At 49.0% G+C, this 16,810-nt stretch overlaps 1 protein-coding gene across 8 annotated transcripts in view; it reads right to left on the bottom strand.

The window, feature by feature from the left end:
• Nucleotides 1–16,810, bottom strand: part of GPATCH8 (G-patch domain containing 8) — an 826,162-nt gene that overhangs the window by 722,633 nt on the left and 86,719 nt on the right. For 2 of the 8 annotated variants that reach the window (XM_085648525.1, XM_085648516.1), the window contains exon 2: nucleotides 7,810–8,056. The exons of 4 other annotated variants lie outside the window; for them this stretch is intronic. In XM_085648525.1, coding sequence (XP_085504651.1) covers nucleotides 7,810–8,056 — 247 coding nt within the window. Of the gene's footprint in view, nucleotides 1–7,809; nucleotides 8,057–16,810 lie in introns of those variants that run through there. 2 more of the 8 variants (XM_085648561.1, XM_085648572.1) reach the window with 1 other exon arrangement.

Below are 16,810 nucleotides of genomic sequence, written 5' to 3'. Positions count from 1 at the left end.
TTGAGGTTATTGACCAGGACTGCATCGTGGGATAGTCTGGGCCCGCGTAGATCTTCCCTGGGCCGCGCTGATGCCCTACCTGCCACACTCGTTCCGCATCGCCCCCTGGAGGTAGCAGGGCGGCGGGAGGTATCGCGGGTCGTCATGCAGCCCAGCGCCTGTTGCCCGCCAATCTGTGAAACGGTGGAGCCCGGACTGCGGCGGTTGGTGAAGAGGGCTGGCCATCGCTGACACTCGACGACCTACAGGTGGCTGAGAGGCCTGGCGGTGAGTGACAATCTCACCCACAGGGAGGTGGCAGAGGCAGACGGGGGCGGCTCTTGAATGTGGGGACCCCAGCGAGACCTTGCTTTCAGTGCCCCGCTTTTGCGACGTGAGGGGGTCCTGTGCTGGTGATTGCCTGGGGCCCGGGCTGCATTTGTGTGAGACTCTGGTGGAGTGGCGGCCGGGGATTCCTCGCGGCAGGGGGGGAGGAGGGGGGGTGTCCTGGAGACTCTTGGATGTTGCCTGTCCCCCACTGAGTTGCATCCACAAGTCACCCGACGCCTGTTTGACCTGCTCGCCTGGCCTGCCCCTCCTGCTGGCTGGCGCCTGCCCTTGCCATGGGAGGGGGGGGGGGGGGATGGGGGCGCTTCCTTGCCTGTGGGGTCTGCTCCTGCGACTGTGCGTTGTCTTCAGCCGGTGTCGATCACTTTGCTGGACTGCTTCTATCCATTGATCCGCGCACTCCCGTGCTTGGCGGCTCACTGCTGTCACTTTGCCTGATGCTGGTTGTGTCGGGCTGCGGCGTCTTGGGCGTCACTTGTCTGGCCTGAGCCTGGGCTGATAATTCTCGCTCTGGAGGGGTGAGAGTTGGGGCTCGGGTCGGACTGTATGTTCCTGCAGGGCGCTCATGTGCTTTAAAGGGCGGCAGGGGGGCTGACAGGGGCTACTGGCATTTCGCGTGACAATACTGCGGAGCGGTGGTGGCGACTTGAATACTGGGATCCCCTATTCGGCACTATCTGGGCCTGCCGGGCTTGCGGTGGGACTGAACACCTCTGATGGAGCCTGTGGTGGGGAGAGGGACCTTCCGTGAGGCCGGTGCTTTGCAGTAGCAGCAGGGGGACCTCCGTTATCTGTTAGGAATCAACATCAGCTGTTCCACCATGCCACCAGTATGACACGCACTAATAGTCAAAGATGCCCCGGGGCCAGCTCCTAAGGACAATTTGGTGGCGGCCTTGTGGGGCAAGATAGGATCGTCTGCATCCGCTGAGGAACAGGCGCCGGCTGGGGGGGTGACTCGCCCCCGGTGACACAGGCCTTTATGTCCTTCATGTCTGAACTGAAATCTGAGATTGCCTCCCTGCGTACTGAAGTGCACTCTTGTGCCAGAGAGCTCCGGAAAGAGGTTGCAGATCTTGGAGGACGGGTAGATGGGTTGGAGAAGACGGTAGATGCCCAGACAGAAAACCAGGAGCAGCTTTGGCAGCGCCTGGCTGTCCTGGAAGACCAACACACAGAATTGCAGCTGAAGCAGGAGGATTTGGAGAATCTAAGTCGCCGGAACAACCTCCGCATCCAGGGGCACCCTCTTGGTGCGGAAGGGAAAGACATCATGACGTAAGTGGCACAGCTGCTGTATGATGTGTGGGGCGATGAAGACGCCTCTCCCCCGGCACTAGATCGGGCTCACCGGGTCTCTGGGCCTGCGGGCAGATCGGGCCTTATTCCTGATATTCTAACCAGGGTCCATTTTCTACAGAAAAGGAAGCTATTCTACGGGCGGCACGGGCCAAGCAAGACCTCACGTATGAGGGACATAGGATTCAGATTTTCCAGGACCTGGCCCCCACCATCCTCAGGCACCGCCGTGCCTTCAAACCTGTGACTGATAAGTTGCGAAGCTTGAATATCTCCTATCAGTGGGGTCATCCCTTTGCGCTTATATTTACCTGGGAGTCTAGGCGAAGGGTCATCCGGTCCTATAGGGATGCGGCACAGCTGCTTCGACTCCCCACCTCACGGCCCGCCAGCCCCGCTCGTCCTCCATCCTCTGCAAGGGTTCCTGCTGAGACAGCCTGGTAGACCGTGCGCTGGCGTAGGCGCTCCCCCTCCTCTCAATGAACAGGACTCCTTGCAGGCTAAACAGGACATTACAGAACACATGAAGTCCTTAGAAGGCGACAAATCCGTGATCAACGGTCTGGGTGTCTGTGGTGGCTCCTGGAGCTCTTCTCTACGATCACTGCTCCATATGGCCTAGCACTTCCTAGTTGAGCTTGGTCTATGGGGGTCTTGCAGTTCCCCAGCTCCTAACCAATTTGTGTGCGGGGTGGCTAGAGCCGGAGCCCTCTTTTGGGTTGACTTCGAGAAAGGTAGACGGCGTACCCCCCCTCTGTTCCTGAGAGAGTGACATCTCTAGGCTTGTCCGAACCCTCGGGTGTAGGCTGGCCGGAGATTGGAACAGGGAAATGTGGCCCGGTTGGCCGACGTTGTGTTCATCTCCTCTCACTTTCTGCACTCCTACTTATCTGCATCTATCCTTTTGTGCAGGCACTAGGTATGGAGGGCGGTTGCTTACACTATCACGACGCGCACTTGGTGCTAGAGTCGGCGCGCTCCTGTATTCCCTCTCCACCCCCCGGAAGCGCTTTCTTCGGTGGCATGATGGACTAACCTGGAACTTGATCTCCCTATGGCTGTTCCTAGCCCATTAAAGATACTAACCCTTAATGTTAAGGACCTTAATTCCCCCCACAAACTGCAGCAGGTATGGCGCTACATGCGACAACATAGCCCAGACATTCTTTTTCTGCAAGAAACCCACCTGTTGCGTATAGATGAACAAGTTACTTACCTTCGGTAACGCTTTTTCTGGTGGATACAGTATCTGCCTGTGGATTCCTCACCTTGTGAATATCCCCTGTGCCAGCATTCCATGGAACTTTTCTTTCCCAGCACTCGACGTGGGCGACGTCACAATGCATCGGCTGCGCTCGTGACTCCGTACGACGTCACCGAGCCATAAGAAGCCCACGTCGGCGTGATGACGTCAGTTCCACCCATTTTTTCCTAGCCTTCGAGGCGAACAGGTGAACCAACGACAACTCCAAGTATACACAGTATACAGAATACCAAGCAAAGGAATGCTAAACAAGCATTTCCTACAAATGTACAAGAAAGTATCAAAACATTCCAACAAGACCTCTTTCATAATATACAAAGGTGGACAACGGGGAGGCGGGTGGGTCAGTGAGGAATCCACAGGCAGATACTGTATCCACCAGAAAAAGCGTTACCGAAGGTAAGTAACTTGTTCTTCTGATTGATACATCTGCCAGTGGATTCCTCACCTTGTGAATAGATTCCCACAGCAGTCCCCACTCCCGGAGGGTGTCCACCTTCCTATACCAGAAAGTCTTGTAATACAGAGCGCGCGAAGAGGCCCTCCCTCATCTCAGAGTCCAAGCAATAATGCTTTGCGAAAGTATGGAGGGAGGCCCAAGCCGCGGCCTTACAAATACCTGCCACAGGAACACCCCGGGCCAAAGCAGATGTAGATGACTTAGCTCTAGTTGAATGAGCTCTAATGCCCTCAGGAGGGGTCTTACCAGCCAGGGCGTAGCAGATCTTGATGGCAGGGATAATCCATCTCGACAAAGTGCGCGTGTGCACTGCTCTTCCTTTTGAATGACCAACGTAGCCAATGAAGAGTTGGCCATCAAGACGAAAGTCTTTAGTCCTGTCCAAATAAAAATACACAGCCCTCTTCGGGTCCAGGCGATGGAGTCTTTCCTCCTCTTTGGAAGGATGAGGAGGCGGATAGAAAACAGGGAGAGTAATGGACTGCCCCAAATGAAACGGAGTGACAACTTTTGGCAGGAAAGCAGCCCTGGTCCTGAGAATCATCCTTTCAGCATGCAAGGTTAAAAACGGGGGTTTGGAACTAAGAGCTTGAAGCTCACTCACCCTCCTTGCCGAGGTTATGGCTACAAGAAAGACCACCTTAAAGGACAACAGCCTCCAAGGACAGCTATGTTGAGGCTCAAATGGGGACCCCATCAGAAAGGTTAAAACAAGATTAAGGTCCCACTGAGCCATTACAAAAGGAGTTGGAGGAAACAGGTTTGTAAGGCCCTTGATAAACCTCAGAACAACCGGAGATTTAAAAAGTGACGGTTGATCTGGAAGGCATAGAAAAGCCGATAAGGCCGAAAGATAGCCCTTGACCGTGGCCACAGCACAGCCCTGCTGAGCCAAGGAAAGAGCAAACTGGAGCACATCAGAAAGATGGGCTTTTAAAGGGTCAATAGATCTCTCTCCACACCATTTTACAAATTTAGACCACCTGTAGGAGTAAACGGACTTGGTGGAGTGTCGCCTGGCCGATAAAATAACGTCCACCACATCAGGCGGGAGAGAGAACAAACTCAGGTTGCCCCGTTCAATCTCCAGGCATGAAGGTGTAAGCTCTGGAGGTGGGGGTGTAGAACCTGCCCCTCCGACTGCAAGAGGAGGTCTGCCCTCAGAGAGACGGAGCGGAGGGCACGAGGAGAGATGAAGATCTGTGTACCACACCCTTCTTGGCCAATCCGGGGCGATCAATATAACTTGGGCCCGGTCTTGGCGAATCTTCCTCAGAACCCGAGGAATCAAGGGTATGGGAGGAAACGCGTAAAGAGTTGTGAGCCCCAACTCAACTGAAAAGCATCCCCTAACGCCCCCTGCATCGGATATTGGAGACTGCAAAACGACAGGCAGTGCGCGTTCTCGCAAGTGGCGAACAGGTCCACCCAAGGGGTTCCCCACGTCCGAAAAACGTGACGAACCACCTCCGGATGGAGCCTCCACTCATGGTCGGCTGAGAACTGTCGACTGAGACTGTCCGCATGCATGTTCAGCACCCCAGCCAGATTTGCCACCAGACAAATCTGATGGTCCTGAGCCCAGGACCAGAGACGCAGAGCCTCTCTGCAGAGACAACGCGACCCCACTCCTCCCTGCTTGTTGACATACCACATCGCGGTAGTGTTGTCCGTCAGGACTTGAACAGACTGACCGCGAAGGGAAGGGAGGAAGGCCTTGAGTGCCAAACGTATCGCCCGCAATTCCAGAAGGTTGATATGAAGCAACCTCTCCTCTGGAGACCAAAGACCCTTGATCTCCAGATCCCCCAGATGAGCACCCCACCCTAGGGTGGATGCATCCGTAATCACTGTAGCCACCGATGGAGGAAGATGGAAGGGCTTTCCTTGGGACAGATTGCCCTCCACGCTCCACCAAGATAGATCCGCTGCAGCTTCTCCAGAGATCCTGATCGACTGCCTGAGATCTCCATTGTGCTGATACCACTGCCTACGGAGGCACCACTGGAGCGCCCCCATGTGCCAGCGTGCATGGTTGACCAACAGTATGCAGGAGGCGAACAGACCGAGCAGGCAGCGGACCTTCAGAACTGGAACAACCGCTCCATTGTGGAATAAAGGGACCATTTCCTTAATGTCGAGAATCCTTTGAGGAGGAGGGAATGCCCGACACACAGTAGTGTCCAGTACCGCCCCTATGAACAGGCCGCGTTGTGAGGGCACCAGGTGAGATTTGGCCACATTGATCGAGAAACCCAAGTCGTATAACAGCTGAGATGTTACCCGCAGATGACGCTGCACCATCTCTGGGGACTCTGCCTTCAGAAGCCAGTCGTCCAGGTAGGGGAAAACTGGAATCCCCGACCTCCTGAGATGAGCAGCCACCACTGCCATCACCTTTGTTAAGACTCGAGGTGCGGTAGTAAGACTAAACGGGAGGACCGCAAACTGGTAGTGTTGCGACCCAACAGTAAAACGGAGATACTTCCTGTGCGACTTCAGGATTGGGACATGGAAGTACGCGTCCTGCAAGTCGAGCGACACCATCCAGTCACCTTGCTGCAACGCTTGAAGAACCTGCGCAAGGGTCAGCATCTTGAATTTCTCCTGATTCAGGTAAAAGTTCAAGATTCTGAGGTCCAGAATCGGATGCAATCTGCTGTCCTTTTTGGGAATCAAGAAATACCGGGAGTAGCATCCCTGACCCCTTTCCTGCTCCGGAACCACCTTTATTGCACCCTTCTGAAGCAAGGCTAGAACCTCTTTCTGTAGGAGAATCAGATGGTCTTCCGAGCAATAACCTTGGCAAGGAGGGTAAGGGGGAGGAAACTCCCGAAAGGGAAGGGCGTACCCAGTCTCTACGAGGTTCAAAACCCAAAGGTCTGTTGTAATAGATTTCCAACCCCGTAGAAAGTAGGACACCCGACCCCCCACAGGACTTACATGATCCGGGATGGGGGATCTAGGGCTGCTTCCCTGAAGCCTCATTGGGAGCAGAGGAGGAGGAAGAAGAGGGGTTGCGACCAGAACCTCTCCGACCCCTTTGCTTCCCTCTATAGGACCTATAGAGGTGATTGTTGCTGCTGCTGCTGTTGGGGCTGTCGGAAGGAGCGAAAGGATGTTCTTACGAAACCCCTAAACTTCCGAAAAGCTGAACCCCTAGCAGGAGCCTGCAGACCCAAGGACTTTGCCGTCAATCTGCTGTCCTTAAAACGTTGAAGGGCAGAGTCTGCTTTCTCCCCAGTTGGTCAGTCGAATGGCAGATCAACCAACGTGGCTTGAACATCTGCCGAGAAACCAGAGGAACGGAGCCACGCCTGCCTTCTTGCGGCTATAGACGACCCCATAATCCTCGCCACCGAGTCCGCCGTATCCAGCCCTGACTGGATCACCTGTCTGGCAGCTGCCCAAGTGTCCGCAACAACCTCCAAGAAGGACGACTTATCCCCCTCAGGCAACTTCGGGGTCAAAGATTTAATAGAGTCCATCAAGGCATGAACATAACGCCCCAGAAGTCATGTAGCATTAGATGATTTCAGCGCCATACTTCCTGAGGAGAAGGACTTCTTGGCCGCCTGATCAATTTTCTTTGACTCCCTATCAGCTGGAGACTGAGGGAAAGCACCCGAAGCATGTTTTGAACAAGAAGCCTGCACAACTAGGCTCTCCGGGGATGGATGTGTAGACAAAAAAAAAAAATCAGGATCCCCTGGTGCAACCCTGTACCTTCTTGCCACCTGTCTGGAAACCGCCTGAGATGAAAGAGGTTTCTTCCACACCTCCAAGACCGACTCCAAGATGGCCTCATTGAAAGGCAACAAAGGCTCCGAAGCGGATGACGGAGAATGCAACACCTCCATAAGTAAGTTCGATTTGTACTCCACAGAGGGCAGCTGCAAATCTAAGAGATATGCGGCCTTCTTAATCACCACATGATAGGGCGCCAATTCCTGAGGTGGAGAAGACCTAGCTGACGTATGCTCCCACTCAGGGGTTGTATCCAACCCACTTGCCTCTTCAATCCCCTCAAACTCATCTGAAGAAGAGTCGACTTCACCTTCTTCCATATATCTTCCTTCCTCCAAAACCCTCTGGGCCTCCCTCCTCGATCGAATCCGGGGAGCCGGCGTAGTCGACGTCGTACGCGGCGTCGGTGGAGCCAGAGGTACCGGAGTCGACGGCGCCACAGGTGGAGTCGGCGGCGCCGATGGAGCCGGAAGCGGCGAAGGTTCCGAAGTCTGATGGTCCATCCGAAGTCGTGTCAGATCCCCAGACGGCGCCGGAAACTGCCACGAAGGCGCCATCGGCATAAAGGGCAAAAAGGGGGCCTGAGCAGAATGCTGCGGCACCCCTAGCGTATACGCCATCGGACCCACGGAACCAGTTGGTGCTCCGGATGGGAAGGCCGCCCTGTTAAATATACCATACATAGCATTTAGAAAATTTGATGAATCGGTACCTGGAGCTGGGAATTGTGGATAAGGAACAGACCCTGTATCCCTTTGTGGAGTCTCCGGCGTCTGCTCCGCCGTATCTTCCACCGGAGCCGCAGATTCATCAGGCACCGGAGCAGGCTCTTCCTGTTCTTGTTCATCCATGGAGACATCCGACTCCACTCGAACCGGAGTCGACGCCTTAGACGGAGCCGGTGACTGCGTCGGGGACTGAGCTGGAGCCCGCTTCGCCGAAGGAGAACCTCTTGGAGACTGTGGTAAATTAATTCAATATTACCTCATCTCAGAATTTCTATACTTAATAATCATAATTTCAGTCAAAGCAAAGAGAGGAGTCCGTGGTGTTCGAGTAAAAAAAGGGTCCAGTAATTCGAGTTAAGGGGAGAGCTCAACCACCAAGCGGGTACAGGAGTGGTCTGCAGTTTTATTCACACATCAGAATATTTATACAGTTTTCAGTCAATAGGAAAAAGAAGAAAGGAGAAGTGACAAGAAAAAAAGGAAGTGACTAGCAGTAATTTCCAACAGATGTGTCAAGGTAGGGGCGTGTCTTGTGTCTCGTGAGAGGGCATGTGATGTGTGGAAATGTGTTCTTTCAGTTGAAGGCCCTTACTCATTCGGGGGTTTATCTCTGGCTTAGAGTCAAGAACAGGAACCATCTTGTGTAAAACAGGAACTATCTTGCTGGTTCTGGGAATTGGCAGAACCACAGAAATGTGTGTTCCCAGTGTACAGCCTTGTGCTTCCTCTATTAGTTGGTGTGGTTTCAGGGCCTAACCTCGTGCTTCCTCTTTCAGTTGGGGGTGGTCACGGGGCAGCTGGTGTGACAGGCTGAGTCACCAACAATGGACAGGATGTGGCTGAGTCTCTGGCACAACTGGGGGAAGGCACATAGGCAGGCTTCTTGGAATTGGCTCACAAGGAGCAGGGGGTTGTGCAAGATTCAATGGGGATGTGAAGGACAGTTTTCAGACAAGTTGCTGAGAGCATGTCACACACAAAATGGGTGTTTGTCTGAGGCAAATGGCTACCAGGCAGAAACAGGGAAATGATGGGGCACAATTGTCAATTTTATTTCCACATTCCCTCCTTGCCCCAGTGTACCTATATTATATCTCAATTTGCATGAGATCATCTATACATTCTTGTAGCATAATTCTTTCCCTTTCTCTCTGCTGGACAAGTGGTTTAGGAATGCAGTTTGCAGCACATAGACAGGGCAGGACCACATTGGATGCAAAGGCAGCATCCAGTTATTATCAGGAATATTATACCTGCTGCTGACAGCAGTTGCCATCCCCAGGACGATATTATCTTCCAGAACCAATCAGACCACGTCCAGGTGCCAGGTTCTTGATGTAAACTTACGGCTATCTTGTGTAATTTTGTTATGGCCGTGTATACAGATGGGGAATTATCAGGAATAAATATACAGCAGCTAGAGCCTATAATTTTACAGGCTCCGCCTCTGTCAGCCAGGATGATGTCAAGGACAAGGCGATTTTGGAGAGTAACCAATCATATGGCGGACTGCTCCTGGGTCAAGCTCCCCAGGGCAGACGCCGTCTGGTTTACAATAGCCTCTAAGGTCCTTGTCAACCTGCGTATAAGCTTGCTGTTCTGTACAGGGCCAACAAAGAACAACCCTATGTTAAAATCTGTATACTGTTCCCATGAGGTTTCTGTTTGGTCAACCAAGGAGGTATCGATCGTTCTTTTATGTCTGACATGGGGCACTAGGAGGTCTCGGTGGTAAGTGGATGGGGCCACAAAGACAGGGGGTAACAGGAATACTATATAACAAGTTCCCCCCCCAGTTCAAGGGCAGCTGCACATAGGCCGTTTGGCCACAGATGAAATAAGTATGGCGAGATGCTTGAAATGAGGACTTTCCTCGGTCTTCAAAACTTAGTGGTATGACAGTCACTGTGTCCTAATGGAACAGAGCCATTTTTCTGGATGCACAGGTGTCCTTTTACTGGTGAGACCGAGATGGAAGGGGTACCAGCATTATTTTTAGGTTTGCTATTTAACATCTTGTAGGACATGGTCATGTTCCCTTGCTTGTATTCTTCACTTTCTAGGACTGTTCCTGTCGCCTGAGGACTTCCATCCTTATTTGGGTAACAGGCAGCATTAAGTACCTTGTTTAAGTTCCCCCAAGGCCACCCATTCTTGCATGAATTATTTCCGTCAGGGCAGGAGGTGGGGGTGGTATCGTCAGCTGTTATTAGGGCGAACCAGGCTTCACAAGTCCCATTATAGGAAAATGGAAAGGGGAAAAGAGGCATCCCTCCCTTTTTCTGATGAGGTGGGAGGCGGCCACATATCCAGCAATTTGTGCTATTGCTGGCCTGATGTGTAGTGTAACATCTGTATAAAGGTATTGTTTTGCAAGGCTAGTCTATGGGCTTGTTCAAGAGGGGGTAGGTCATGATATGTGTTCCTGAGTGCTGTTGGGTGCATGAGAGGTGTGTGGTGTTGGAGGAAAAACAGTGTGGAGGATCCAACCAAGACACGTCATAATGGTTATGAAGAAAAAAAATATCATTAAACATATGATAGAACCACTACGCAATTTCTTAAAGTTCTGGTTTCTGCGTTTCATTCTTTTTCCCACATAGTCAAGGTGTTTAAATCCATCCCCATGCTCCAACCGCTTCACCACTGGACCTGCGCCCAGTGGACTTAATTAGCCAGAGTCCGGATGGCAGACCTCAACTTTGATTTATATTCTTGTTGTGGGGTCAGTTCCAAAGGCACAAAAGATTGTTCTGTTACAATGTTACTAGGACTTGTGACCTCTACATCTCTCCATCTGGATATAGTCCATTTGGAGAACTTCAAATGGATGGTCAGGGGGTTGGAATCCACCCTGCTCCACCTTTGTGCCTTTACCTGGGTTGAACTGATTACAAATCATGCACGTTTTAACTTTGTTTGGCTGCAGCGCTCAAATGTTTGTTGTGCCATATGTTCTGTATGCTGTCTAACATTGCTTTTCCCCCCAGATGCGCTGGTCCATGTATGGTGTTTATTATAACCTGTACCATAGCATCCGGCAGAAACCATACTGCTCTTTCAGGTGTCATCCAACCCTGATCTGTAAGGACCCCTCCTTTTTCCTTCCATTCTAGCAGTTCCTGTGGTGTGGTGTGACTTTGGACATCCTGGATGTCAGAAAAGGGGTCTCGTATTGCGTATTGGCGGTGTAGTATATTCAATTCTGTGTTTGCTGCTAATTTGGCTGCACTGTCTGCGGAATCATTTCCTTTTGATATTTCATCGGTTCCTTTTGTGTGCGCTTTACACTTTAATACTGCAACTTTCGCTGGTAACTGACTGGCCTCTAAGAGGGCAGTGATTAGTGTAGCATGCTGTATTTTAGACCCGTGTGATGTGAGGAATCCTCTTTCCACAATGTGCCGAAGTTGTGTACAATCCCGAAAGTGTACTGTGAATCAGTGTAAATGTTAACTGATTTTCCTTTTGTTAAGTGACATGCTCGTGTTAGTGCTATGAGTTCAACTGCTTGTGCCGACAGTATCTCTATCTTGTGTGCTTCCAAGGTGTTTGTACCATTTGTGACGGCATAGGCTGCTGCTAGTTCTCCAGTGGGGAGTCTCATGCAAGAACCATCAACAAAAAGTGTCATTTCTGCCTTAGAAAGCGGAGTATCTTGTAAATCTGGTCTGGGTTTGGTCACTAAATCAATTATGTCAATACAATCGTGAAGTTGTTCAGTAGGAGAGGTCAGTGGCAACAGTGTTGCTGGGTTTAAAATGTTGCATCGTCTAATCTCAATATGTGGCTGAAAAAGCATCATCTCATATCCGGTGAGTCTGGCTATTGTCAGATGCTGTGTTTGCGTTCTGTTTAGCAGAAGTTCTACAGCGTGTGGGACCTGGACTATCAGATGATGTCCCAATACAATAGCATCGCTTTGTCTAATAGCTTGTGCAGTAGCTGCTACTGATTTTAGACATGCAGGTAATGCTTGTGCTACTGGATCTAATGTACTTGAAAAATAACCACATGGTCTATGTCTGTCGGCTTGAAGTTGGGTCAGGACTGATAGTGCTGTACCCGAGTTTTCTGTTACAAACAAGGTAAAATCTTTGGTGTAATCAGGTGTTGCTAACACTGGGGCTTGACAAAGCCTTTTTAAGAGACTGAAAAGCTTGCGTGTGTTCATCTGTCCAGGGTAATTGTGGAGTAGCGCCAGCTTCAAGTGTTGTCAGCTGCACTAATGGTTTAGAAATGAGTGCAAATTGCGGGATCCACTGTCTACAATATGAGGTGAGACAAACAAAAGCTCGAACTTGTTTCTGTGTTGTTGGTTGTGGTATTTGTTGTATGAGCTGGATGCGTTCCTGTGTAAGCTGCCTACCCTCCTTTGACAGCAAGTGCCCCAAGTATGCCACTTGCTGTAAACAAAATTGGAGCTTACCAGGGGAAACTTTATGGCCATTTGCAGCTAGGAATTCTAGTACTAGTAGTGATGCTTCAGCACATGCTGCGTCAGATCTGGCCGTAATGAGGATATCATCAACATATTGTAGTATGGCTGTATCCGTGGGCATTTGAATAGTGTCCAATTGTCTTTTCAGCGCTTGGCTATATACACTTGGACTTTCGGTGAAACCTTGAGGAGCTCTTGTGAATTGGAAACTTCGTCCTTGTAAGGAGAAGCCGAAAAGGTATTGACTGTCTGGGTGAATGGGTTTACTGAAGAATGCGTTTTAAGTCAATGACAGAAAAATGCGTTGCTTCTGCATCTATGGCTGTGAGTGAAGTGGAGATGTCTGGGACCACAGGGCGTTGTGGAATGACATTTATTGAGCTCTCTCAAATCCACCACTAGTCTGTAGACAGGTGGTGTTCCTGGTTCCACTTTATGAATTGGTAAAACAGGGGAATTGCAAATGTTCGAAGTTGTTTCTTTAATCACACCTGACTGTATTAGGTCCTGAATAATTAACATTAATGCTTGTTCAGCTTGAGGTAGAATTTTGTATTGTCTTATATGTGGTAGTTGGGCTCCTTCTTTCTGTGTAACCTTGTGAGGTGTTATTTCCATACATCCTACTGTGGTGGAATCAGTGGCCCAAAGGGTGTGTGGCAAATCTTTCAAACGCTCGTCTAATTCTCTACTTGGGTAGTGGCCCTTAAAATCTCGTAGAAATAATTGAGATCTTTAGGTGAGCAAACAATAACAGCTCCTAATTCTTTCAATGTTTTTATGCCAAGCAAATTTTCTGGACATGATTTTGTCAATATAAGATCTGTAGTTGTCGTGAGGGGACCAACCTGCAAGGGCAGTGGTTTTGACGTGGCGTTTGTCACAGGTTGTCCGGAGAAACCCAGAGAAATACTTTTTGAACCCGAGAGGAGCCTCTGGGACCTCTTGATGGCTTATTGTTGTTTTACTGGCCCCAGTGTCTAGTAGAAACTTTCTATCCTCTCCAAGAAGTCGGACCTCTATAAATGGGCCTTTCTGATCTACTGGGATGGGGATTAGGGGCAGTTTGTCATCTTCTCTCCCTGGGCAACATCATGAAAAATCTGGGTAGTATTCAGTGTAGTCGCTGTCTATAATGTTCATCTGGGCCATTTGTGTTGTCGTGGAAATGAAGGTGTTGAACTGTCTTGGGAAACATTCTGTTTTGGCTGATATGGACGAGGCTGTGTCTTACCAGTAGCCAAATTGTACTTTAAGACAGGGCAGTCTTTAACGAAGTGTCCCGTCTTTTTGCAATAATTACAAGTGCTCTTCACGTTTGTCTGGCTACCTGGTGTCTGTTGGCGCTGGGGTGCAGTTTGGGCTACTAACGCTTTCATCTTGGTGTCTTTCATGCGTTTATCATTTTCTTCTTCATCCCTAATGCGATTTTGGTGGTATTGTAGCATCTGTAACACCTGTGGTGGTGTATGTGCTTGCCAGGTACTTTCTACTTTTAGTACTCTTTCCTTAATAGCTGGCAAGGCGTTGTCTACTAATTTGGAAACAAACAGATGCGGGTAAGCTTCGCTTGTCGGCGTAAGGCCGCTATTTACCTCAAAACATTTTTCAAGTCTAGTGTAATAATCTCCTATGTCTTCACCATGTTTGTTTGCAGGAGGAAATGGTATCCCAGTCCTCCATTTTCACTGTCAGTAACTGTGGTAGCACCTTTAAAATAGTGCCAGGAAGTGCTTTTAGTCTGTCTCCTATACCTTGACCTGCTACTCTAGTATTTGTCATTCTGAAGTTCGGTCCATTTAATGTGTTCACCTGCTACTTCCCAATCTCTCTCTTAGTTTGTCATATATACCCGATGGCAACAATAATTTCAGAATTGCTGTGATATCAGAAAGAGTACATGTTCCCATCATTAATACATCTCCTAATTCTTTAAAGAATCCAGCAGGATTCTTTGAGTGGGAGGGAACTATCTCTTTTATCCTTAGTAACTCAAGTTTTGTCAAGGGTACATAAATAAAAACGCGTTGTAGCGCACCATTCGTGTAAGCTCTGGGGTGGACCTCTCTCATGGGGAACTGGCGTGTTTGAGGAAGTCTATTAATTGGTCCACATGTATTATTGAAAGATTTATATTCAGTCGTTTTCTGTTATTTCTGTCTAAAATCTATAAGTGTGTTGAGAAAAACTGAACTATTGTGGAGGAACATGTTATCAGCGCAGTAAGACAGAAAATCTTCGAGTCTTGGATCATGTTTAAAATGAGTGTCTTTGAGTGTGATGAGATGTTGTACCATGTAGAGACTTGCTAATCTTTGATGTGAGCGTGGTAATGCTAGAAAAAGTTGGGCTATGAGATCATTGTCATATCTTATATTGAGAGACCCATAGGGTGGCAGTTCTGGCTATTTCCTCCTCCTCCGGTGTAAGCGGAGGTTCCTGGTCTAACCAGTAGTCTAATGCATTGGATGTTTTTTCAAATACCTCATCTGGAGATGACCGTTCAGAGTGACCTTGGAGGAATGTAGGCGGGGGTGTTCGTGAATTAGGGGCGGAAGAACGAACGGGTAGGACTTTCAGTAGGTTCAGTAATTTCCTCAAGTTTCTTATTCTCTTCATTTGTTTGCAAGTTTTGCAGAATACGGGTCACATTACGGGTGAACCTGTCTAGTGCATCATTTATAAGTTCTAGACTAGTGTGGTCGGATAAGGAATAAGTCAAAAAGTGAAACGTACATTTCTTTCCTCTGCTTGTATGTGTTTTATGAAACAGCAAAGGGGAACCTATACATGTGCATTTTTACAGGGTGTGATCTTCTTGTAGTCATAGCGTTAATGGCTCGTGAGTTCTCTCCAGTACGAAGAAACTCAGAGGCCGCTTGAAGAAACGTGTCAATTGCTGGTAGATGTCTTATTTCTTCCCAGGAGTCATGAAGTATTTTACTTATTCGGCCCGCCTCTCCTGTGTTGCTTGGAGTCGGGTCATAGGGGCAGTCGGGAATTGTTTTACCTGGGTCTGGACCTACGGCACCCCCTTCTGGAGTGAGAGGTAGTGTGTTATGTTGTAAAAAGGGTGGCGGAGGCAGAGGGTGTTGAATTACTGGAACCTCATATGGAGGTGGAGTATCCAAGAGGAAATTGGTGAAAGTATCCTCTGGTGATGGGGCGGTAGGTTGTGTCTTAGGTGGTGCAATGTTAAGGTTTTCAGGTGCAGATGGCAATACAGGATAAAAACCAGTAGAAATGGCTGTTTGTTCCCTTTTATTCCTTTCACCAACTACTTCTTTCCCTATTTCTTGTAACTGTTCTTTCTTGGCCTGCTCTGACATTCTTTTACCCTTTTCAACTTCATGCAATTCCTTCTGTTGCCTCCTATGGGCTTCTTTTCTCCATAAATCCACCGAGTCACTTTGTGACTGGCGGACTCCCTTTTTCTTCCACAACTGTTCCTCTAATTTTATAATACATTCCATGTCAAAAGTACCATTTTCAGGCCATCTATATCTGTGTTCTAGGTCTTTAGTATAATCCACCCATAAATCACAATAAATAATTGCACCGACACCATGTTTTGCATACATGAAGTGTCCTGGAGTATCCCGAGAAGGAAGGGGAATTTCCTTCTCAAGAATACTCCGTTTGGTTGCTATCTTACGTATTCGAGAAAATAGGCATGATGGCAAGATTTTTCAAAGATTTAGAATTGAGAGAAAAAGAAAAACAAACAGAACATATATCTTTACCGTACCCACGAAAGTGGTGAGTCCGTCTTTTATACTAGTTTAGCAGTCCTCACAAAATAAGTGAGAAACCAACAAAAACCTGTATCTTTACCGCACCCACAAAGTGGTGAGTCCGTCTTTATACTTTTCAGCAGTACTCACCGAACAAAAATAACTGGAAGGCCTCTTGAAGATCTTAAAAATGCACGTAGCTTCTAAGGTGGGACTCGTAGAACCTCGGATTCGTCTCTTCACAGGTTGGGCTCTGGTTCAGGACGTTCCGCAATTTTCCTCACCGCCTCGTGTGGATGCCGGGCCGCAGTTGGTCCCCTCCTTTGCCTCGAGGGAGTTAGCGGGAATTCCCCGCGTTGTGCACTTTGAAGTCCGTCAAAGGTCAGGAGGGGACAGTACCGGGTCCAATATCGCCGGCGTGTGGGGAAAAGGGACAGTCCCTGTTCGGGCGCCAATTAATGTGGTAAATTAATTCAATATTACCTCATCTCAGAATTTCTATACTTAATAATCATAATTTCAGTCAAAGCAAAGAGAGGAGTCCGTGGTGTTCGAGTAAAAAAAGGGTCCAGTAACTAGAGTTAAGGGGAGAGCTCCACCACCAAGCGGTTACAGGAGTGGTCTGCAGTTTTATTCACACATCAGAATATTTATACTGTTTTCAGTCAATAGGAAAAAGAAGAAAGGAGAAGTGACAAGAAAAAAAAAGGAAGTGACAAGCAGTAATTTCCAACAGATGTGTCAAGGTAGGGGCGTGTCTTGTGTCTCGTGAGAGGGCATGTGATGTGTGGAAATGTGTTCTTTCAGTTG

This window comes from Triturus cristatus, chromosome 1_1 (assembly GCF_964204655.1).
Source record: "Triturus cristatus chromosome 1_1, aTriCri1.1, whole genome shotgun sequence".
NCBI classification, from domain to species: domain Eukaryota; kingdom Metazoa; phylum Chordata; class Amphibia; order Caudata; family Salamandridae; genus Triturus; species Triturus cristatus.
The sequence above is the reverse complement of the archived record's forward strand: the minus strand, read 5'-3'. Positions and strand labels throughout refer to the sequence as shown.